Source organism: Lepisosteus platostomus, chromosome 13 (assembly GCF_059453375.1).
Source record: "Lepisosteus platostomus isolate fLepPlt1 chromosome 13, fLepPlt1.hap1, whole genome shotgun sequence".
NCBI classification, from domain to species: domain Eukaryota; kingdom Metazoa; phylum Chordata; class Actinopteri; order Semionotiformes; family Lepisosteidae; genus Lepisosteus; species Lepisosteus platostomus.
In genome coordinates, this window is record NC_142623.1 from 29628882 (window position 1) to 29649623 (window position 20742).

General features: G+C 36.7%; 1 protein-coding gene across 2 annotated transcripts in view; it reads left to right on the plus strand.

The window, feature by feature from the left end:
• The first annotated feature begins 6900 nt into the window (after window positions 1–6900).
• Window positions 6901–20742, plus strand: part of atp10b (ATPase phospholipid transporting 10B) — a 49652-nt gene continuing 35810 nt past the window's right edge. For both annotated transcript variants that reach the window (XM_088604055.1, XM_088604056.1), the window contains exons 1-2: window positions 6901–7467; window positions 16002–16206. In XM_088604055.1, the coding sequence (XP_088460181.1) occupies window positions 7058–7467; window positions 16002–16206 (615 nt within the window). In that variant the 5' untranslated portion in view covers window positions 6901–7057. The remainder of the gene's footprint in view (window positions 7468–16001; window positions 16207–20742) is intronic.

The window sequence follows — 20742 nt, forward strand, 5'->3', positions numbered from 1 at the left end:
GTTACCAGAAATAATATATTTGTGGTTTGGAATAGAAATAAGTGCAAAAACTGATAAACAAGCAGATCAGTTAAAAGCTTCAATAGCTGTTAAGAACAAAAAACACAGTTGTCCTCTAAAAGAATGACTGGGTTAAACACACACCATCTTTGAAACTAATTAGCATATCTATTTGCTACTCCAGCAGCCATATCACTCTGCAACTCACAACTGACTACCCACTGAAACTAAGCAGGTATGAGCCTGGTCAGTACCTGGATGAGAGACCTCCTGGGAAAAACTAAGGCTGCTGTTGGAAGAGGTGTTAGTGGGGCCAGCAGGGGGCGCTCACCCTGCAGTCCATGTGGGTCCTAATGCCCCAGTATGCTGACGGGGACACTATACTGTAAACAGGCGCCATCCTTCGGATGAGATATAAAACTGAGGTCCTGACTCTCTGTGGTCATTAAAAATCCCTGGGCATTTCTTGAAAAGAATAGGGGTGTAACCCCGGCGTCCTCGCCAAATTTCCCATTGGCCCTTACCAATCATCGCCTCCCTAATAATCCCCATCTATGAATTGGCTTCATTAATCTGCTCTCCTCCCTACTGATAGCTGATGTGTGGTGAGCGTTCTGGTGCACTATGGCTGCCGTTGCCTCATCCAGGTGGATGTTGCACATTGAGAGTGGTGGAGGGGAGTCCACATTACCTGTAAAGCGCTTTGAGTCCAGAAAAGCGCTATATAAGTGTAATCAATTATTATTATTCAAAACTATAACCTCTATTTACTCCACTTGTCGTTCAATCTCCCTTAATTCTATAACAAATTTCTTCTCCAACCTCTCTTTTTTCAGTTGATGTGGACTGTGGCAGAAAATGGCACTGTCAATAGACTGGGTTAGATATCGCTTTGGGACATTTTCCTCACCTAATCCTGTTGGCAGGTGCCCAGAAACAGCTCCCCTGTTGACGTCAAACAGCCAGGAAATAGATAAAATGTGTCTAAGGAAGCACCGTGTCATCTTTCCCAGCAATGGAACTTTTATCAAAGACCGTACAAAGGTTATGAACAAATATTCTGGAAACAAAATCCAGACAACAAAGTATAGTGTTCTGAGCTTTCTGCCAAGAAATCTGTTTGAGCAGTTCTACAGGTGATTTGCCTTTTTATTCATTCCTTTATAGATGTGAATACAAGTTCAGATTACCTTTATATAAAAACAAAGCATCTAGACCATCATGTACACTGTGATCTGGTACATTAGAGCATGGAAACATTCTTTAATGCCTTATTTAAAATTGTCAACATGCACAGGAAAATGTGAAACCTAAATCCCTCCAACCTGTTATTAACATTGGTATTTTAAAAATAAAACATTATGTATTTATATGTAATATATTTATATGACTATATTTTATTTGTGTGCTTGACTGTGTTCCCTTTGAAAATGCAGAAAAAACACAGAAATATTAGTCTGCTTGTGTGTGAAGATTATACAGCCAAGGCTGATTGTGAGTGATATTAAACACAAAAACTGATTATGTTTCTATAATTGTTTAACTATAATTGTTTAAGTTTTGAGGGATTTAAAAGTTGGGGTGAATGATGAAGATCAAGATAGTATTTAATGAAGATGGTCCTAATTGAGTTCCTTAACTCTGTTAAGGTTGCTTCCCAGAGGGATTGGGTCATCACATGGTTTTGAAATGGATAAACAGAGTTAATGCGATTTGCTTACCAGCAAACACTGTCGATTAATCTCCGGTGTAATCGCACATCTCATGGGAGCACTCTGCTTAAAAGGTCACATATTTCAAGGGCGTCCAGTCCTCCTATGAACGACACTACGTTTCCTTATAAAGCAGGGATCTTTCATACCAGATACCTTAACAGCTGCTAAAGATGACGAAATATGTCTAATTGAGGAATTAATTGACAGCCCTGGTGAAACTGTCAGTCCTTTCTTGTGGGATGGTTTTGGATATCCCCTGTGTCTAAGGCTAGCACAGTTAAAGTTGTTTGGCAGAAGAAATAACAATAAGTTGTTTCGCAGAAGAAGTCTGTTTTAATTAAAATAAAGATCAGTCTTTTAACCTGCTGTCATTTTGTTTTAAAAAAAAACAAAGATGGCTCTTGCTAGACTATAATCTAGCATTATCATACTGTATGTAAGACTGCTAAAATAAAATGACCTTAATCGTCATTTTATTTTTAAGAAATATTTTAATCTAGTGATTTTCCACTGGTATTTATAATACTTTAGGTGTAGACAACCATGGTCCTAGTGTGTTTGCTATTTATTTCTGCTTCGCATTCCATCTCAAATCTTAATGACTATCAGCTGTGAATCCAGGCTTGAATCATGTTATCACTAAAAGTAGCCCCTTAAACCGACAGAAATCCAGAACCCATTCCTTACCTTTAATATAGAGTCTATTATGTAATACATGTCATAATATACTGTATAATATCAATAAAATTATATAATGTTGCTTCTTCTTTTCCCAGACTTGCAAATCTTTACTTCCTATTCCTGGTCATACTAAATTTGATCCCACATCTGGAAGTATTCCACAGAGAGATTACAGTGCTACCCCTCGCTATTGTGATGACCGTAATTGGGTTCAAGGATGCTGTGGAAGACTGCAGAAGATACAAGTTGGACCAGAAAGTGAACCATGGAAAAGCAACTGTTTTTGACTGGTAGGCATAACACACCATTTATCGTTCATTGTCTGTACCTGTATGTGAAAGAAAAAATGAGCATAGCACAATTAATTCTGACATTGTTTTCATTCTTATGATCTGTACCACATATTTTATGAACCTCAGTTAATGCATAAAGTTGTTGTTTACACAACAAGTTGCTGTTATCAGAATGTCTTGCACTTTTAATGAATTTCATATAAAGTATTCATATTTCTTTTGTCCAAATGCCACACATTTACTTGGATGTACAGGTTTCCTACTAAAAGAGGTGCCATAACATTTCTGAGACAACCTGTGCTACTTTAAAAATCAAACTCCATTAATGAGCAGGTTATCTGGTTATGGAGGTATCCATTCACTGCTCAGAGTCAAGAAGACTTATCAATATTGTGCTCAATCTCTGTTCCTCTCAACATCATTAATTACTCTCAGTGACTGGATATTTAATTTAAAACAAGCTCCACAAACCTCTTTTTTCACAAATATGTCTGATCAGGAAATTGCATTATCTACAACTGAGAAAATACACATATCTACATAACTTTCAAGAAGCTGTTTTGTAATACAGAAGTTTAATCATTGTTAGTTTATTGCTGTGTAGAAGTTGAATTAATGAAGGAATGTTATGACAGCTACTGTATTCTTTGTTGGTGACATGTGTCTCTTGTTGTATTGTTATATTTATCTCTGCCAAGTAACAGGTTTCCCCCAGGGGACAAAAAATTTAAGTGAATTTAAAAACCCATTTAAAATACTAGTGTATACATGTTTTTTAGTCATATAAATCTGTCCTGTTCTTGCTTCACCTGTTACAGAAGTGTAGCATTTCTGTACTTCTCAGTGATCATTTATCTCTCACCAGCTCCTTGACACAACAGTTAGTTATTAGTTAAGTTTATTGCAGTAGTTCAGTTCAATCCTTACAGAAGCGCATTGCTGCCACCAAAGGAAAAAATGTTTTGCCCCATTATCTCATAATTAGATAATGATTAATTAAAGACAGCAATGATTACTTCAGTGTACTGTGCACTGTAAGCATCTAGAAGCTACCATGAACTTGGCTGGCACTTTTGGTTTAATGATTGTGTCGATGTCCAACGCCACAGAATTTGTACGGATTTACTTTCGACTGGGGTTTAGTCATAATGAAATCTTGCAATTTGTAGCAAATATGAACAGAATCATTACAAGCATGAGGACCAGTTTTGTGGGATTTAGAGATCAAAGCAATGATGTTTCCGTCATGAACAGTTATACAGTATATGCAATCAGTTCCACTGCTTAAAACTGTAAGTCCGCACGTAGCGATACACAGTAGGTATTATTTTACAGTTGTGCTATCACGTGATCACATAAACTACGTGGAAATTACTATTATGACAAAGTTATTTCGTAATTACGAGATAAAGGCGAGGAGTTGTTTTCCTTGGTGGTAGCAATGCCCTTCCGTAGATCCTAATGAATTGTAGCGGCCACGATGTTCACGCTGGGAAAAATAGAACCAAGACCAACTTTGGAGCGATATATACCATCTTTATTCCCGGAACTCAGGCCGCAGCAAGACTGCAGTACCCATATTAACTCCAAGAAATGCTTGATTACACGTGGCCAGCAATGGGAACCGACACACAGGTTTAGGGTGGACACAACTCTCGGAAAAAGGGGGCCAACAACAACAACACGCTATTCACATACTTTCCTACCCAACTATTTACATGGCCAGGGTCATCAAGTGGCCAGCCAGCTCAGTCCATCCCCCGTCAGCGATGCACTGTGACGCATATATTATCTGGGAGCACTTCTGCTTAGGCACCCGACCAGGGCGCTACAGAATGCAATTGTAACGCTTCGGGGTTCTGGCCCTTTTAGCAGTGGATCTCTCTTTAGTTCACCAGGCTGGGTCCCTGTTGAGTGACGCCAGAGGCCCAGGTTCACATCCCCGACGGTGTGGGGCCAACCTGTGTAGGCAGCAGGCGAGGGCGCCCACCTGAACCCCATTGCGTTATAAAATAAAGAGACGAAAAATGTCGAGAGAATTTAATGCGACAGCTAACTGAGCGAATGGCAGCCTATGTGTGAGAAGGCAGGAGGGATATGAGAGAAATATACAAAGGGAGGAAATGGGTGCAAGACTAAGTGTGCAGGCGAGCAGAAGTGTGCAAAAATTGGACCTTCCTCACTAATGTCTATTATAAACTCCATAAAGCTTGTTTTTGTCTTTTTTGTGAACTAACTGGATCTAATTGGATGTACAGTATAAGCAATTTTATCTATTAATTAATCTAAAATTCATGAAACACTTAAATGTAAAACTCTATTTTTACCTAGTTTTAGCTAACAAAACAGCTTAGTATGTATCTGCAAAGAGGCCCATAAAAGCTCTTTGAGCATCTGCCAAGCCATCTGTTGATTTATGTGTGTCTTCAAAACAATCTAGCAGAAAACAAATGTTCATTTGTTTGATATATAGCACATTTAGATCACTCTTGACTTTCATTTATATATATCTTTGTGAGTATGGGTGTGCAATGGGGCACTGTTGAGACAATATGGTGAAATTAATTTGAGTATTACAGAATGGATAAAACTGTGCATTTCAGACAGAGATCAGTGTCAGAGAAGATAAATGTTTTTATTGGACTAATGGAGGATAACACTGGCACATTGTGCTTCATTGGTAAGACAGTAACACTCATTTATGCTAATTCAACATTTGGCATTTACCATACATACATTTGTGACTTTTCTTGTAGAAAATCTTTATTTATTTAATTAAATCTCATCTTGACATTTGTTGTGAGTCATAAAAAATATATATTCTAAAATACTGGATAAATTTCTCAAATATTAACAATCAATCAATGTAATATTTTTTGCTGGCGATTTAAGAAAATAAACAATCTCCTTTATACATTTTTTGTAATCTTAATGAGAAAAATGAAACTGTTTTTGAAATATGTATTGCAGATACCCAAGAAAAAGAATGAAAGTGATGAGCTCTTAGGTTTGAGATTTATTTATTTTTTTGGCAATGAGCTTGCTTTTGTTTAATTAAATAGTTTAAAATCTTAGTTATTTGAACAGAAGCAAGTATAACAACACCAGTGTGAACATAGTGTCTATGATATGGTCATCTGTACTGGGCACAGTATTTAAATAGTGGGAGCTAAGAACAACATCTGAATCCATACTACAAGTTTGTGCTTGGTGATCTTATTCACTGTGATTTCCAACAATTTTGAATTTTGCTACTGTAAGATATGATGTTTTTATACGCTACTCCTACAGTAGATACATGTTTAAAGTGACAGAACCATCATGATTGAGATTTTCTTGTTTAAAAAAGCTTCCTGCCTTCCTTCCTGGTTTACTTGACAATGTTTAAAATTATATTAAATTCAACCTTAAATCTGACCATAGCCTTCATCTTAACCCTAAAAATAATCCTTACATCAACCTTGACCATAATCTTATTTTTAACACGAACAAACAGCCTGGTAGGTAGCGCTCAGGGTTCGGACTACAAAGTAAATTTGTGAATTCTGTTTACACCATGAATGGTTGTGGTTGTGCTACTGTTTTTTTTACTGTCCAGTTCCTCACATCATATAGAATTTTACTTTTTAACATCCAAGAAAATATAAACATGTATTGTAACATGTAAGTTGTATTAGACTGTCCAGGATGTACCCCACCTTGTGCCTGTTGTTTGCCAAAATAGGTTTTCGTTCCCTTGCAAACCTGAATTGGATGAAACAGTGAGAAAATGGATGGATGGATTAGTACTATTTTAAAGACCCTGGGAATGTACATGCGTGTTGTTATTGTATGCTTTACATGAAGCTCTCTGGGGGGTTGGCTTTAAACAATCAATGACTTCAGGTCAAGATGGGTCTGAAACAGATTAAGTTACAGTCAATAATTATTTAAACAAAGCACTGTGGTGTATGAGTGAAATTGGAAGGAAAATCTGGAGGTCATCCTGACCTCAAGAAAAACTTTCATGTTGCTGAAATATTTTCTATTACATCTCTGCCTTTTCCTCCTCTATATCCTAAAGGATTTTTCCCTTGAGGGTTACAGGTAGTGTAGTACAGTTCCACCCTATAACCGGTAAGGAGCTAGGACCCAGTGACAACCGATCACAGGTGTAAGACGGAGTAAGCTAATTGGATCATACCTGGTTTCACTTTTCAGTCACAGACAGGTGCGGGAGACAGTTGTGATTTCCTCTTTACATAGTTACTTCAGAAAGAAGTTCTTGGAGCTGGTTGTCACCCACGCTGGGCTGCTGCAGTACTTTTGACTTGACAGGCTATGCGAGCTGTCACCAAAAGGACTAGCTTTTGAAGAGACAGGGTGGCTATGGCTTCATTGCTTCCTGACAGCCTTCAAATAAGGGGATGGAGGAAGAATAAAAGGAATGAAGAAAAGGTTCGAGTTTTGGTATCCAACTTGCCATATGAAGATTGCAAGAAAAGGCACCAACCTAACCGCCAATATGCTGGCAATGCCATCAAGACCACTAAATACACTTTGTGGTCTTTCATACCCAAGAACCTTTTTGAGCAGTTTCACCGTTTCGCCAATGTGTACTTTATAGGAATTGCTTTCTTGAATTTTGTGCCAGTAGTGAGTGCATTTCAACCAGGAATTGCACTTATCCCTATATGCGTCATATTGGCTCTCACTGCCATAAAGGATGCCTGGGAAGACTTCAGGAGATATCAAACTGACAAAGAGTTGAACAATACAGCGTGTCTCATCTACAGCAGGTAAACACAGTAACTGTTGAAATGGCAGAGTGAGCTTGTGCTTCTGATACAGACTTTTAAATCAGTGTACTCCTCCTTTACCTGTTCAACTCAGTCATATCACAGCACATTCACAATGGAAAATTCATACAAGTAGGAGAGAAATGCAGCAAAATAATGAGGTGTATAAAAAGCTGTTCAGACTCCAGACAGAGTTTCCTAAGAATTAAACCATCATCTGAAGTAAAAAATAAATAAGAAATACGAGGCACAACTGTTAATTATTTTTAAATGACTTTGTTCTAATTATTTCTCATTCCCAAACATTAATAAATGAGTACTGTTCAAGTGCCTGCAGTATTTAAATTCCTGTGGACATGGTTTGCCAGCTGGAAACTGAAAATGTACTATACAGTATTGTGTACGAATCGGGTAGTAGGACTTTCAGTACTGAAATGGAAACATCCTAGTATCTTAATCATAGTAATTCAATGAAGTTTTAACAAGTTCTTACAAAGCCTTTTGTCTTACATTCCATTGAACACCTGTCAGAAAAAAAAAATACTTGTTTGTTTCTTGTTCCTGAATTAAGTCACCAGGAATGTAGAAAGTACAGTATTGAGCATAACAGAAATATCTTGTTACTTTAACAGATCAGATTTAAGGTGGATGCTACATTGAGGTAGATATCTAAAAATGGAAGAACATCCAGTGCACAGCCCTTTATTCTCAGAGATGCTAAACTGCAATAAAAATGGAAATATAGTATACGTGTTGCACACATTTTCTCTTGGGTAAGAATCAGGCATGTAAACCGCAGTATTTGTGTGTGTGTGTGGAGAGGATGGGGGGAGTTAGGAAGAATAAATCTCAAACCTCAAGCTATATCCTACAAAATGTGATAATCATCATTCTTTCAATCCACTCTTAGCAAAGAATCTATTCCTTGACCTGGATGTTTTGTTTAGACCTTTTTTAACGATTATTTCTAGTCCATTTTTACTCTTGAATATTATGAGATTAAAAACATTTTTGTGGCCTTTATAAATGCTAAAAATTGTTTTTTTCCCCACAAGCTATAATGGGGATTTTGCAGTGTCAGATTCATACTTTTTTGTTATCAAATTTATATAATAATATTATATTCCTTAATTTAATTAAAAAATGTGAAGAAATACAGTAAATATCACAAAGAGATCTCTTAGATAAAAATGTTTGCTGGTGTGACGAGACTTTGGATACCTGTCCTCATTTCCTAATGAGTTTTTTTAAAACATTTCCTTTCACAGTGGGATAAGTTCTACTGTACAGTACATAGATAAAAGTAATTACTTGAGTTGTTTCTCATTGAAAACCAGACATGAATTTCCTCATTTTACTTCAGAAAAGGTCAAAGTACTTTGTTACTTGTAGCTCTGTTTAAGTATTTACTATAACCATAATCTCGGGAGTCTACAGCTGCGCTTATGAAATGACTAAAGAATGATAATTTGCTCCTTCCTTAGACATTGGATTTTTAAAATTCATGGCAAAAAATTAAGTTCCGGGAGATCTAGAAGATTAATTTAAGACAGACACATTAAATTTAAAATGTTGCAATATGCTGATTCACTCAAGGGCCTGGCAAGTCTGTCAACTATAAGCCTTGTAAAAATTTCTGACCAGGAGAGTTTGTTTTCCATAACTTGCTCTGTAACAGGAAATAACCATGTTTCTTTTTTTCTTTTTTTCTTTTTTTAGCAGTCCCATCATAAACACGTAGATCATTTCTCTTATTGCTCATATAATAAAATAGGGGTGGCATGGCTGCGTCGCAGTGATTGGGCCCTGGGTTCAATTCTGGACCTGGGGTGCTATCTGCATGCAGTTTGTACTGTATGTTCTTTTAATGTCCATGTAGGTTTCCTCTTTATGCTCCAGCTTCCTCCCAAAGTCCAAAAACAAACTGGTAGGTTAATTGGTTTCTAGGAACACCAGCCGTGGTGTAAGTTTGTGTGGGTTTGTGTCTGTATATGCCCTGTGATGGACTGTCATCCTATCAAGGGTGTATTCTGCCTTGGGCCCGTTGCTTGCTGGCATAAGTTCTGGCTCCTCCATGACCCTGAATTGGAAGCAGTGGTTAGAAAAGGGTAATAAAATAGTTCTGTTAGAAAAATGGGGGGAAGGGTAAAATGAAAAATCTATAAATTAAGATGATACCTAGCAACTGCTTCACAGCAAAGAGAATGACAATCCAGCATGTTGTTACTTTATTAAATATAAGGTTATTTCAAAATGTTTGCATACTTTATTTGAATTTTTTATAGCCAAGCCCATTTGGGAACATGCCAAAATCTAAATCTGTAATCTGATTTGGCTCTATGGCTTGGCATTTGACTTACTGTTTATGCTGCCATTTAGCACTGTATTTGTTTCCTATCAAACAATTTCTCATAATTAATAAACAGTACTTGGAGTATGAATTTAATGTTACAAATTATTCTTTTTTTGTTTTGCTTATGTACACTAATACTTTAAATGAGAAATTAAACTGACTGTTTGGTGATTAAAGATCCCATGTCACCGTGTGTAAAACTAGAGGTGTTAATCCTGGTGTTCTGGCTAAATTCCACTTTGGGCTTGCACAGTGTGGCCTATCCTAAATTCTCCAATAATTCTATCAATGAATTAAATAGTGAAGTTGTTTCTCCCTTCATCATGTGATCTGTTGTGTAGTTAGTCTTATTGAGAGTCTTTGTGCTTCGGTGTTGGATTAAGAGTTTTCCACTATGACTAGTGCTTTGGGAGCCTTTGGAGATTAAAAGAATTATAAAAAATATTCGTATGATTATGATGATGATTATTTAAATGAATATGGAATTCCTAGACATAGTACTCACAGTGGTTCACAGAATGCATTTGTTAGATGTTGTACAATAAGTACTCAGAGAGTTGTTTTTTATATCCCATGTTTAAAAGTCACCTGTCACCTCATTTCAATCAATTACTAGACATTTCATCACACCAATAAGTTGGCATGGTGGATCCAATGGTTGTAGCTTACATTTCTCCCATAGTGAGGACTGTACAACTTCAATCCGTCTCAATGTGACAATGTGACATTATATTTTATCCCTGTTTTACATGGAAGATATTGTAGCACTCATGGGTTCATGTGGGTATGTGGGCTACTGGAGACTCGAACCCGGGCCTCTCAACAGGGACCCAGCCAGCTGACCTAAAGTAAAGTCTCCTGTCAGCCCGACGGCTGCAGTCCCTGCTATTCACAGGGAAGGGCGGTGACGTCACAGGGCTGGTAAGCCGGCTCGCACAACCTGCAATGTCGGTCATAAACGTTACAATATGTTCTCTGATTTCTAGTTAAATGGAGTCTGATTTCTAGTTAAATGGCAGGTTGTTTATTAGACCACAGCTATTGTTTTTTTTATTAGTCTGTTAACAAGATGAGTAATTAGTCATATTCAAAATACTTTGATACATGTATGAGAAGCCATTTCAAGCTGGATATAATTGTATTCCTTTGCCCATCTGCTCAACTGGCTGGCAAAGGCGATTTTGCCCTGATATCATTATTTTGAAATGATAACCTATGAAATAATTCATTTTCTCACCTTCTGACTCAGTGAAGTGTGAGCAATTCGCCATTTTCTGTAGCCTCAAATTGCCCACATACTGTAGGTCTGTAATCCACTTGTTCTTATAAAGCCATATAAACCTCTTTGGCTTCTACTGCTGTTGAAACACAGGTCCATATTAATCTCTCTGCATTGGTATGTCATTGCCTGTGCCCGTAGTGGAGAAGATGACCCCTTAATCTGATTACAAATCACCTGAACCTTGCACATACAGTATAGTGCACATATTGTTACAAATGGATAGACTTTCAAAAAAAAAATGAGAGGTGCTTCATTGCCAAATAAACAGTAATCTATGTACTGTATAGCATAATTCACACATGGGGTCTAAATTCACTGGGCACTTGACAGACGTGTTGGAATGTATTTGAAAGGTTATCACATTGTCAGTTATGAAGGATAAATCCTAATTGGCTATATCATGGAAGCCTTTTAACTAAAATGCTGTTTTTGTAAATGTCATTGTTTATGGTAAATAGATGAGTAAAGTATGATTTAAAAATTCAATTAATATAAATATACATATAGAAGAGTAAACAAGTGGTGTATAATATGTATCTGGACTTAATGAAACTGCAGTTTCAGAAAGTGTTGTCTTATTTGTAATAAAATTGAAGCATATATGAATTCTGCCTTCCAAAGTGATGAGTACTGCATTAGGTTAATTGTAATGCTTCTAAAATAAATGTTGGTAACCACTTTCTTCTTCTATAATTGTACAACAATATGAATAAATGATAAACGGTGCAGAATTCTGCCTATACTGTCTTATTCTTGCAAGTCATTCCTATAATAGTAATTGCTATTATGGGGAAATTTCATGTGATTTAAATCCATTATTCATTGACACAGAGTTATAACAAGTTTTACCAAAGTCATCTGTGCTATGCATTTTTAAATCATTTAGTCTTATTTATTGGCGTAAGAATTTCATAAAACATTCTACAGGAAAACCCAAAGAACGTGCTGGTGCCTCAGGATACTGTAGTTTCTCAATGCACAATGCTAAAACAGTTGTCATTATGAGGTTTCATGGAAGCTATGGTTAAGAACAATCTGGAGTCAAGAACTATCCACCCTTTCAGGTTTTACATGTATGACTACAAGTGCTGCTGGCTTTCAGTTCTGCTTCAAAATTCCATTTGCAGTTTCTGAGAAGTGTTTTATTTTTTTGCACATCTTAAATGCCTAGTGTTTGGGGACCAATGCAAAAATGCAGAACATTAACTTTCTAAACTCCTCCGTCTCTTAATCTTTCTGAGTTGTATTCTGGGTAGAAACTGTACCGTCTATTGCTTGTGAGATGTCAGCGGTTTTCAGCCATGTGTCTTGATGAGTAATTGCACCTTACCCATAGGGGCTATTGAGCAGAGAACCTAAAAACACACTTGAAGAATCCATTGACAAGGCATGGTCAGCCTAGCCATTTAGGGATTTGTAAATGTGCAAGTTAAATCAATTTGAATTTAAGGACCTTCTAAAGTTGTTTTTTCTGTATCAAAAATTAACTTATCTGGGAATTGTGAGTGACTTGTCTTCCTGGCAAAAGGTCAGATTCTTTTTGTAACAGACTTGGATTGTGCTTATCCAGAGACCAGCATGCAACAGAATTAAATATTGAAACTATTCGTCTTTAATTTTCTGTCAATTGAGCAGCACACAACTGTGTAAAGATGTACTTCCTAATTTGGCTTCTTATCCTGGACTCTTGTTTCACTATGTTTAGGTTTTCTCCTTTTTTAATGAGTTTGTTTATTACGTTCGAGGGTACCTGTGTCAACCCCCTCATCAAACTTCAGTTTTTTTTAATCTGTTTGTATAACATTGTTCCTTTTAAAACAGAAATGATTCTACTCAGTATTTTTTGCACCTTTTCCCTGGAAAAGTGTTCTTCGTTGTGCTTCAATAAAATTTCCATTTTAATTTTTGTTTTTGCAAAATTCACAATTGTACTCTAGAAAGGGGCACATAATGAAAATTATGCATGAGTTAAATTGGTACTTTTTTCCATTTGTCAGGCTGCAAATGAAAGGAATCTGGCTGTCAGCACTGTAAGTCCACCAAAGTGATCTGAGGGACAGATGGTTTATATAAATTCTCTTACTTAAATTTTGAAGAAAAAAAACTATGATTGAACCCGCTACTTGTGTAAGTGTTGAATAATGGTTTGCAAGCTGTGAGGCTTCATTAAAATGAAAATTAATTGGAACTAATAGGCTGCAACAAAACAGTGCCAAAATCACGGAAAAGGGGAACAGTCTCTCTCTACTACAGAGATGCTGCCCGAGGCAGTCTTGTATAATGAGGTGGTTTGTGCTTGAGAAAGCCACATGAGCAGAATGCAGTATGGTCCTTCTTGTCAACTAATCAGTTCCTTCTAGATTGTGCAGCAAGGTTCATATGTCAGCCTTTGTGTGTTCAATATCCAGGAGGTCATTTTAATAACAAAAGTAGGCTTAGGAAGCTTTAAGGAAGTCTAGATTTCTTTTGTATCTGATTTGACAGTGACCTCTTTGATGAGTGATATATCATTAGGGAATATCAACACCAGACTATCAGATGATTCCTAAGAGATTGATTGTTTTATTTAGATATTGTGGCATTCTCTATTTTTTTTAAAAAAAAGCACACTTGCTAAAGGGATTCTCTAAGTTATGCATATTGTAACGCAACGGGGGCTCTGAGGGGCGCCCTAGCCGCATTAGGTCGGCCCCCCACCGTTGGGGGCTCAAACCCGGGACTCCTGCGTCTCTCTGCAGGGACCCAGCCCCGTGAGCCAAAGAGAGATCCCTCTACAGCCCAGTAGCTGTAGTCCTGCTATCACAGGGAAGGGCGGTGATGTCACCTGCTCTGGTACGCCGGCTCTTACACAGTGCCTGCCGGCCGTAAGCGTTACAATATCAAATAATTCAACTTAAAGAGCATGCTATCTGAAACACCAAAGGTAACAATATGTGTAGTAGCTGCTGTTGTTACACTGTAGATATCCGACCTAGTAAGTTGATTCCTTTGTTTTGTTAATACAGTAACTTGTGTTACACAGTTTTCCACCTCCATATTCCTGGTCTTCTCTATATTGCCTCATTCATGTTTTATATCAAAGTAAAATTAAGGCGCTTTTTTGTGGTTGCTCTATTTAAATTGTTATTCAGCTCAGTACAGGGTCACATCAGACTGTTGCAATAGTTTTGTTTTTGCATATCCTGGTCTTCAGTGATTGTTCAGAACCCCTTAAAAGGGATCAGTTCACTATGGGAAACTTACATTTTAGAGCTCATATAAACTGAAGATCAAATAAATGTTTGGCTGAAGTCACAAATACTAAAAATACAAATATAGCTAACTACAGCTGACAAAAGGAGGTCAGCAAATACACCTCAGAAACTGTTTCCAAAGAGTCTTTTGATTTACAATCTATTTATTGTAAATAAAGGGTGGATTGGTGGCACTGTGGCTGAGGATCTGTGCCTGTGGCTGGCAGGTTGCTTGTTCAAAGTCTGTGGCTGGCAGAGGAATCCTATTCCATTGTGCCCCTGAGCAAGGCCCTTAACCCCAACTGTTCAAGGGGCAGACCCTGTGCTCTGATCCCAAGCTTCTCTCTCCCTGCCTGTGTGTCTCATGGAGAGCAAGCTAGGGTATGCAAAAAGACAAATTCCTAATGCAAGATATTGTATATGGCCAATAAAGTGATCTCATTTATGGTGAATCCAAGATGATTGTTTTCCTGATGCCCATTATACACAGGGTCTGTATGTATATTCTATATATAATGATATTGTTACAAATGGGGGGGTTATGAAAAATGGTGAAAATCAGGAATGGACTGAGCGTTTTAATCAGTGAAATAATTATTCATAACCCCTGACCAGACACACTTGGTTAAACAAATATTTGTTACAATGACACAAACTACACAACACACTACAAAGCATACAACAGACAAGTTACTGTATGTACAGTATTTACAAACAAGGCATTCCAGAGGCCTAACATTCTGGTCACCCAGAAAACCCCAGACTGCTACTAAGATAACTCTTAATACGCCTACAGATGCCACACAAGAGCTGCCTTCTAACTAAATACAATGCAACCTGCAGTTTAATCTCTCTCTCTGCACCCCGGATGCCACCAAATAAATGGGAGCCTATATCACTATCCATACAAATGGACCCTAAGCAGGAAAGACGTTACTGATTTATCTTTTACCCAGGAAACCCAAGTTCCCTAAAACACAGAATAGCATGCTCTCTCTAACAAGGTTCAAATACTTAGCTCCAGTCAGGTTTGGTTTGGATGATCATGAAGTAGGGGCTCTCCCCTGCCGCAAGTTCAAGTCCCACCTCCTCTGGACTCCTCTCTCTTCTACCTGTGCCCTGCTCCTCCTTGTTTCTCCCTGTCTTAATGTGATCTTATATTGCATGTGTCTGTACTGCTCCTTGACAATCATTAATCCACAACTTGCCTAGGTGTACAGAACTACAGTAAACCTTACAGTTTTTTTCTACTCAAGGGAACCCCTCAGACCTCATCAAACATCCTCTCTGCTTTGAAGTTGGAAGTGTCACAAACTTTATCTAAAATCTAAGAGACACTTCTCAGTCAGCTAAAGCTATAACATATATGAATCTGATATGTACAAATAATGCATAAGAAAGTTAAAAAGATTTAAGTTTTCAAAATGAAATCATTCCATCTTGAAATTCCAATTTGAATTTCAGGTTTACAACTTCAAAGCCAGCATTTTAGTATTTCCAGTGGTACGTGCTTACATGCATCAAGGGGAAAAAAAAGACAGGAATAAATACTGATGCAAAGGGCTTCTCTATTCCAAAGAATGTATTCTCCTCCTATGTTTAAATGTGCCAAACAAAGTTTCCAGTTTTGATGTTGATCTTGATGTGCTTTCTTTTTTTGCTCAAGGAAACAGAAAGATTATGTTGAAAAATGCTGGAAAAACGTTCGAGTTGGCGATTTTGTAAAGGTTGTTTGCAATGAGATCATCCCTGCAGACATTCTTCTCCTGTACACCTCGGACCCAAATGGTATCTGCCACATTGAGACCGCCAGTCTGGATGGAGAAACTAACCTGAAACAGAGGCAGGCCGTGAAAGGTTTCTGGATGCCAGTAAGTATAGTGATACAAAAAAGTAGAGAACTCCTTCACACCTTCAGCCCTTCATTCTGAATAGCTTGAAAATATCTCTTGTGCTTTATTTTTTTAAGTTAACATCTTATCAGTAAAATGTAAGTAAGACCCTATTTTTTAAAAAACAAGCTATTTAATTCAAGTTTAATTTAAGCCATACAAAATAACTACATATATATTCAATATCTATAAAGAAATGTGAAATCACCCAAATCATTTTTTCTCACTTTTTTGGCAAACTAATACATAAACAAAGAGTCAACACATTTTCAACTACCAGCCAGCTTTACTCATCATTGTATGTATATGGACTTATTTTATCTTCATGTGAAAAGTCAGCTTTAGTCCTGGTTATATCTAATATACCTGTGTGTTCAGTATGTAAAGTATGTGCTGTTTATATGACATGAGAAAATGCTGATATTCCTGCAGGTCCAGTTTTAGTTTTCAGGTGCAAAATATGAGCACACCTTTGTAAACTAGCATCCCATTCATATTTCTTACCACAACAGTAATTCTTTTGGCATGCTTTTTACTTATGGAGTTCTCATAATCCTTGTTTGTAATAATAAGACTTAAAAATAAATACACTGACACTGTTGGCATGGGTGTACGTCACAAAATTCTTTTCCTCTGTCATCCTGTTGTTTTAGTTTTACCATATTGCAAACTTGAGGAATGTAAAAAAGAAAATGCTTCAGGCGTACATTGCCATAACATTTAGAAAGTGTTCTGAAGGGAAAAAAAACTTAAGGAAATCAAATAGAAATCTATATAGTCAATAAGCTATTGACAAAACTATGAGCAAAGATCAGCCAAACCTTTTAGCCTTTCTTATGTTTCCTGTGTTGAGTCAGATTACTAGGTTCAGTCGCTTTTATAAATAGAAGGTTTTGCAGCAAACTATAGTGCAAAAGGCATGTATTTCACCTTGAATGCTGTACATTCACTTTTTTAAGCAACATTAACAAATGCATACAGTATATTGAAATCTGTAAATTGCAAACAGTTCAGAAAATGCTAATGCTTATAAATCAGTGCCATATAATAACTGATATCCAGTGTTTTATCTTTTGTGATAAAACAAAAAATATATATTTTTTAAAAATCACAAATCATTCTTTTAAAAATGCATGACTCCTTAATGAAGGGCTTTCAGTTCACGCCCTATGGTTTTGGTCAATACAAATGTATTGCACTTACAATTTCTCAATGTTTCTGTATTTTCAATTTAAGATTTTTTAAGTACATCTTTTATCAAGACTCTCTATTATTGCTTTGTGCTTCACTTTTTTGAGATCATGAAAACATCGCACCAAACAAAGAAAAATGTTATTTTTAGTCTGTTACTATGTAGATGCTTTATTCTTTACCTTCAGGACATGCTTATCATCTGTTTTTATGCTATTGACTTTATGCTGTTACATAAAGATATTGAGTTCTCAAAGGGTTGTCAGTCACCTAGCAACACGAGGATAAAGTCCTAAAAATTAATGCAGAAAAGATACCTTGTGTCTTTTATTTATTTTTACATTTGTGTGTATCAGTGTTACTTAGAAATATGTTGTAGTGCCTTGTTATGTGAGGTTTGAGGTTTAGATCAGACATTTGTCTTTACATGAGGTTCTAGATCATAAGCACTCTGGTTATGAAGTTGTTTTTCATAAAAATGAAAAAAAATATATTAAGATTGATTGTTTAACATTTATAAGTGGAAATACATTCTTTCTGTATTTCTTTCATAAATGGCTTCTATTTTCTAATTCCTGTTTGAATAATCCTTATTGAATTAAGTGATTCCCTCACTTTAATGATGTCTTACTGAAAAGAAACACAAAAAGGGACACTAATTCAGTAATTAGTGACAAGTATTTTCTTTGTGATACATAAATATTTAAGAATGAATTTAGTCCAGAACCAAGTTCTACTCAGTCTATCAGAACACTGCAGAATTTTAAACCGAGGACCAATAAGTCAACATGGCTGGAAAGCTTATTATATACTCCCACAACCCAAATGTCAGTGATGGCTAAATGTAATATTAATTTTGACAGCAGCATTACCAGATCTTCTAGCCTAATCTAGTTGAATCTCAGATGCTAAGCAAGGCTTGGCTGCTCAGTACTGGGATCATAGACCTCTAGGGAATATCAGGTTGCTTGCTATAAGGTGTTCTTCCCTCCAGACTAGAATTTCCAAAGTTCCTCAATATGATGATAGGGGTCACTGTGCTGTAAGAAATGCCATCCTTGAGATGTGATATTAAACTGTGGTCTTGACCACCTGGTCATTACAGATCCCATGGCACTGTTTGACAGTCACAGTATGAGTTACAACTACTCCAGGGTAATTTCCAGGGTAAATTCCACTCTAGGCTTGTACAAGCTTGCAACAATATTGAGTTCTTAGTTTAGCATCAACTTACCCCCTGCTAATTTGAAAAATAAAGGCTCTTTTACAGGTTTTAAACCTAGACTAAAATCTTATCTGTTTAGTCTGGCTTTTAATTAGTATTTGCTTTTTTATTTTTTCCATGTTTTTATTTAATTATTTCTATTTTTTCTCTTTTTTGCTTGTTTGGTTTTGCCTTGTGCTCCAAACACTGTTGATGTTCATAAGGGCAAAAATAAATCCTTATCTTAAGCCTTATTATATGACCAAATACTTTTTCCATTTTCTTAACCCAGCCAATCCAAGGTTGAGAAAACTGACATTTGCTGACAGAAATGAGACCTGGCAAAACTACATACCTTCTCAGAAAACAAATCACCCCAGCTAGAAATATTTAAGAATTATAGGTGAATTTTTTAATGTATTTGTAAGACAACACACTAGGCATTGCTGGTGTTTTCAGTTACTCAGTTGGTAGAATCACATCAGTATGAAGACAATACCGTGTCTGGTCAGTCATCATGAAGGAGTACGTTAGCTTGTGTGTTGACTTGTGTTGTGTTCACATTCTAGCCACTGAAGACACCTACAATGCTTAGTGTGCTGTCTTAAAAAGACAATTATAATGTTGTCTCTAAAATTTTAATGCAGATATGACTTACATGGACAGAGTGTCTGTGCTGTACTTACTTTGCAGTAATAGTTTAAAATTTAAAATTTAGTGTTTTGGTACAAATTATATGTTTTCTCAAAACTTCAAAAAAGTACTTAAGGTTGATGTTATGTCTTGACTGTAAACTGTGCTGTTGCATTACAAATGAGACTGTAAGACTCCCACATTAATGCATCCATACCTACAGCCTAGTGATGTCATCAGCAAATTGCAGACACATCTTTGATTAGAAGAGCGAAGAATAGAGAAATAATGGTCGAGTCAGACACATACAAATTACTTTGAGCAGCTGTAATTGGCCCTATAACTGAAAATAAATCTCTACTAATTCATCTTGAAAAGATTGTCACTGATGTCAATAAGATGCTAAGTTCCTTAATGCAGCCATTTTAATTACTTTGCAATGGAACTGTACAATCTGACATTGACTTATTTATCTAACAAGGACTTTTGTTCTCTATGAAGCAGACAAGGACTTTTGTTCTCTATGAAGCAGAACTGCTCTTCAAACAAACCTCAGCACATTTCCCCTTTTCATCTACTTGTGTGAGATTTCAGGGAAGATGTGCTAGGTTAATTATAGGTTACTATAACCCCAACATTCTAGTATTATTGTCACGCCCAGTATACCAAGAGGGTGCTCTACTTTCCTCCTGTTCCTAGTTCCCTGTGATTATTCATGTCTTTCAGGTGTGTCTTGTTGTGTAGCCTATTTATTTCCTGCTTCTGCTCTGCTACTTGCTCAGCATTGATGTTCAGTTGCCCTGAGACCCGCCTATCACCAGGTCACTCCTGTCCTTGGCCTGAGGGCATAGGTTTCTATACAGCTACGCCTGAACAGCTGAGCCTGGGCTAACCCCCGTCTCGCCGCTACGCATAGGGTCTTTATCGCTCTCCTGCCATTCCACGGTTCGTCCTTTCGGACATACGTGACATATGGAAATTATTCCATAATTTGTGTTCTTCTCACAGTGTCTATGGTTGCAATTCACTTGACATTATGATTTTAGTGAACAATCTTGACATTTAAGATTTTCCTAAACAAATGAAAAAGGCTTTTAAGTAGTTTAAAAGCACAACATTCTGTGATATTTTGGACTGACAATAAACACGTCAGAGTGTCTTGAGAGTTTGATGACGTATACATATGCCATATGCAGGCATGCCTCAGTACATTTCTGTTGTTGTAATAATGACAAAACAAAAAAACAACTTTGAACAGTGATTTCTGTCTGAATAGCTCAAATTTATTTGTCATCTGCATTCTACAATATGTATGGCTTGAAATATTCTTTTTCACATTTTCTGCTGTTACGACTATGTTCAGTTTTCTGGAAGAGAAGTATATTAAAATGTCAAATTATTTATGTGATACCCAGCAGAAGACCAATCACATGACCTATTGCTATGTATGCCTTTTGATTTTGTTCAAGTGGCCTGATGGATTCTTG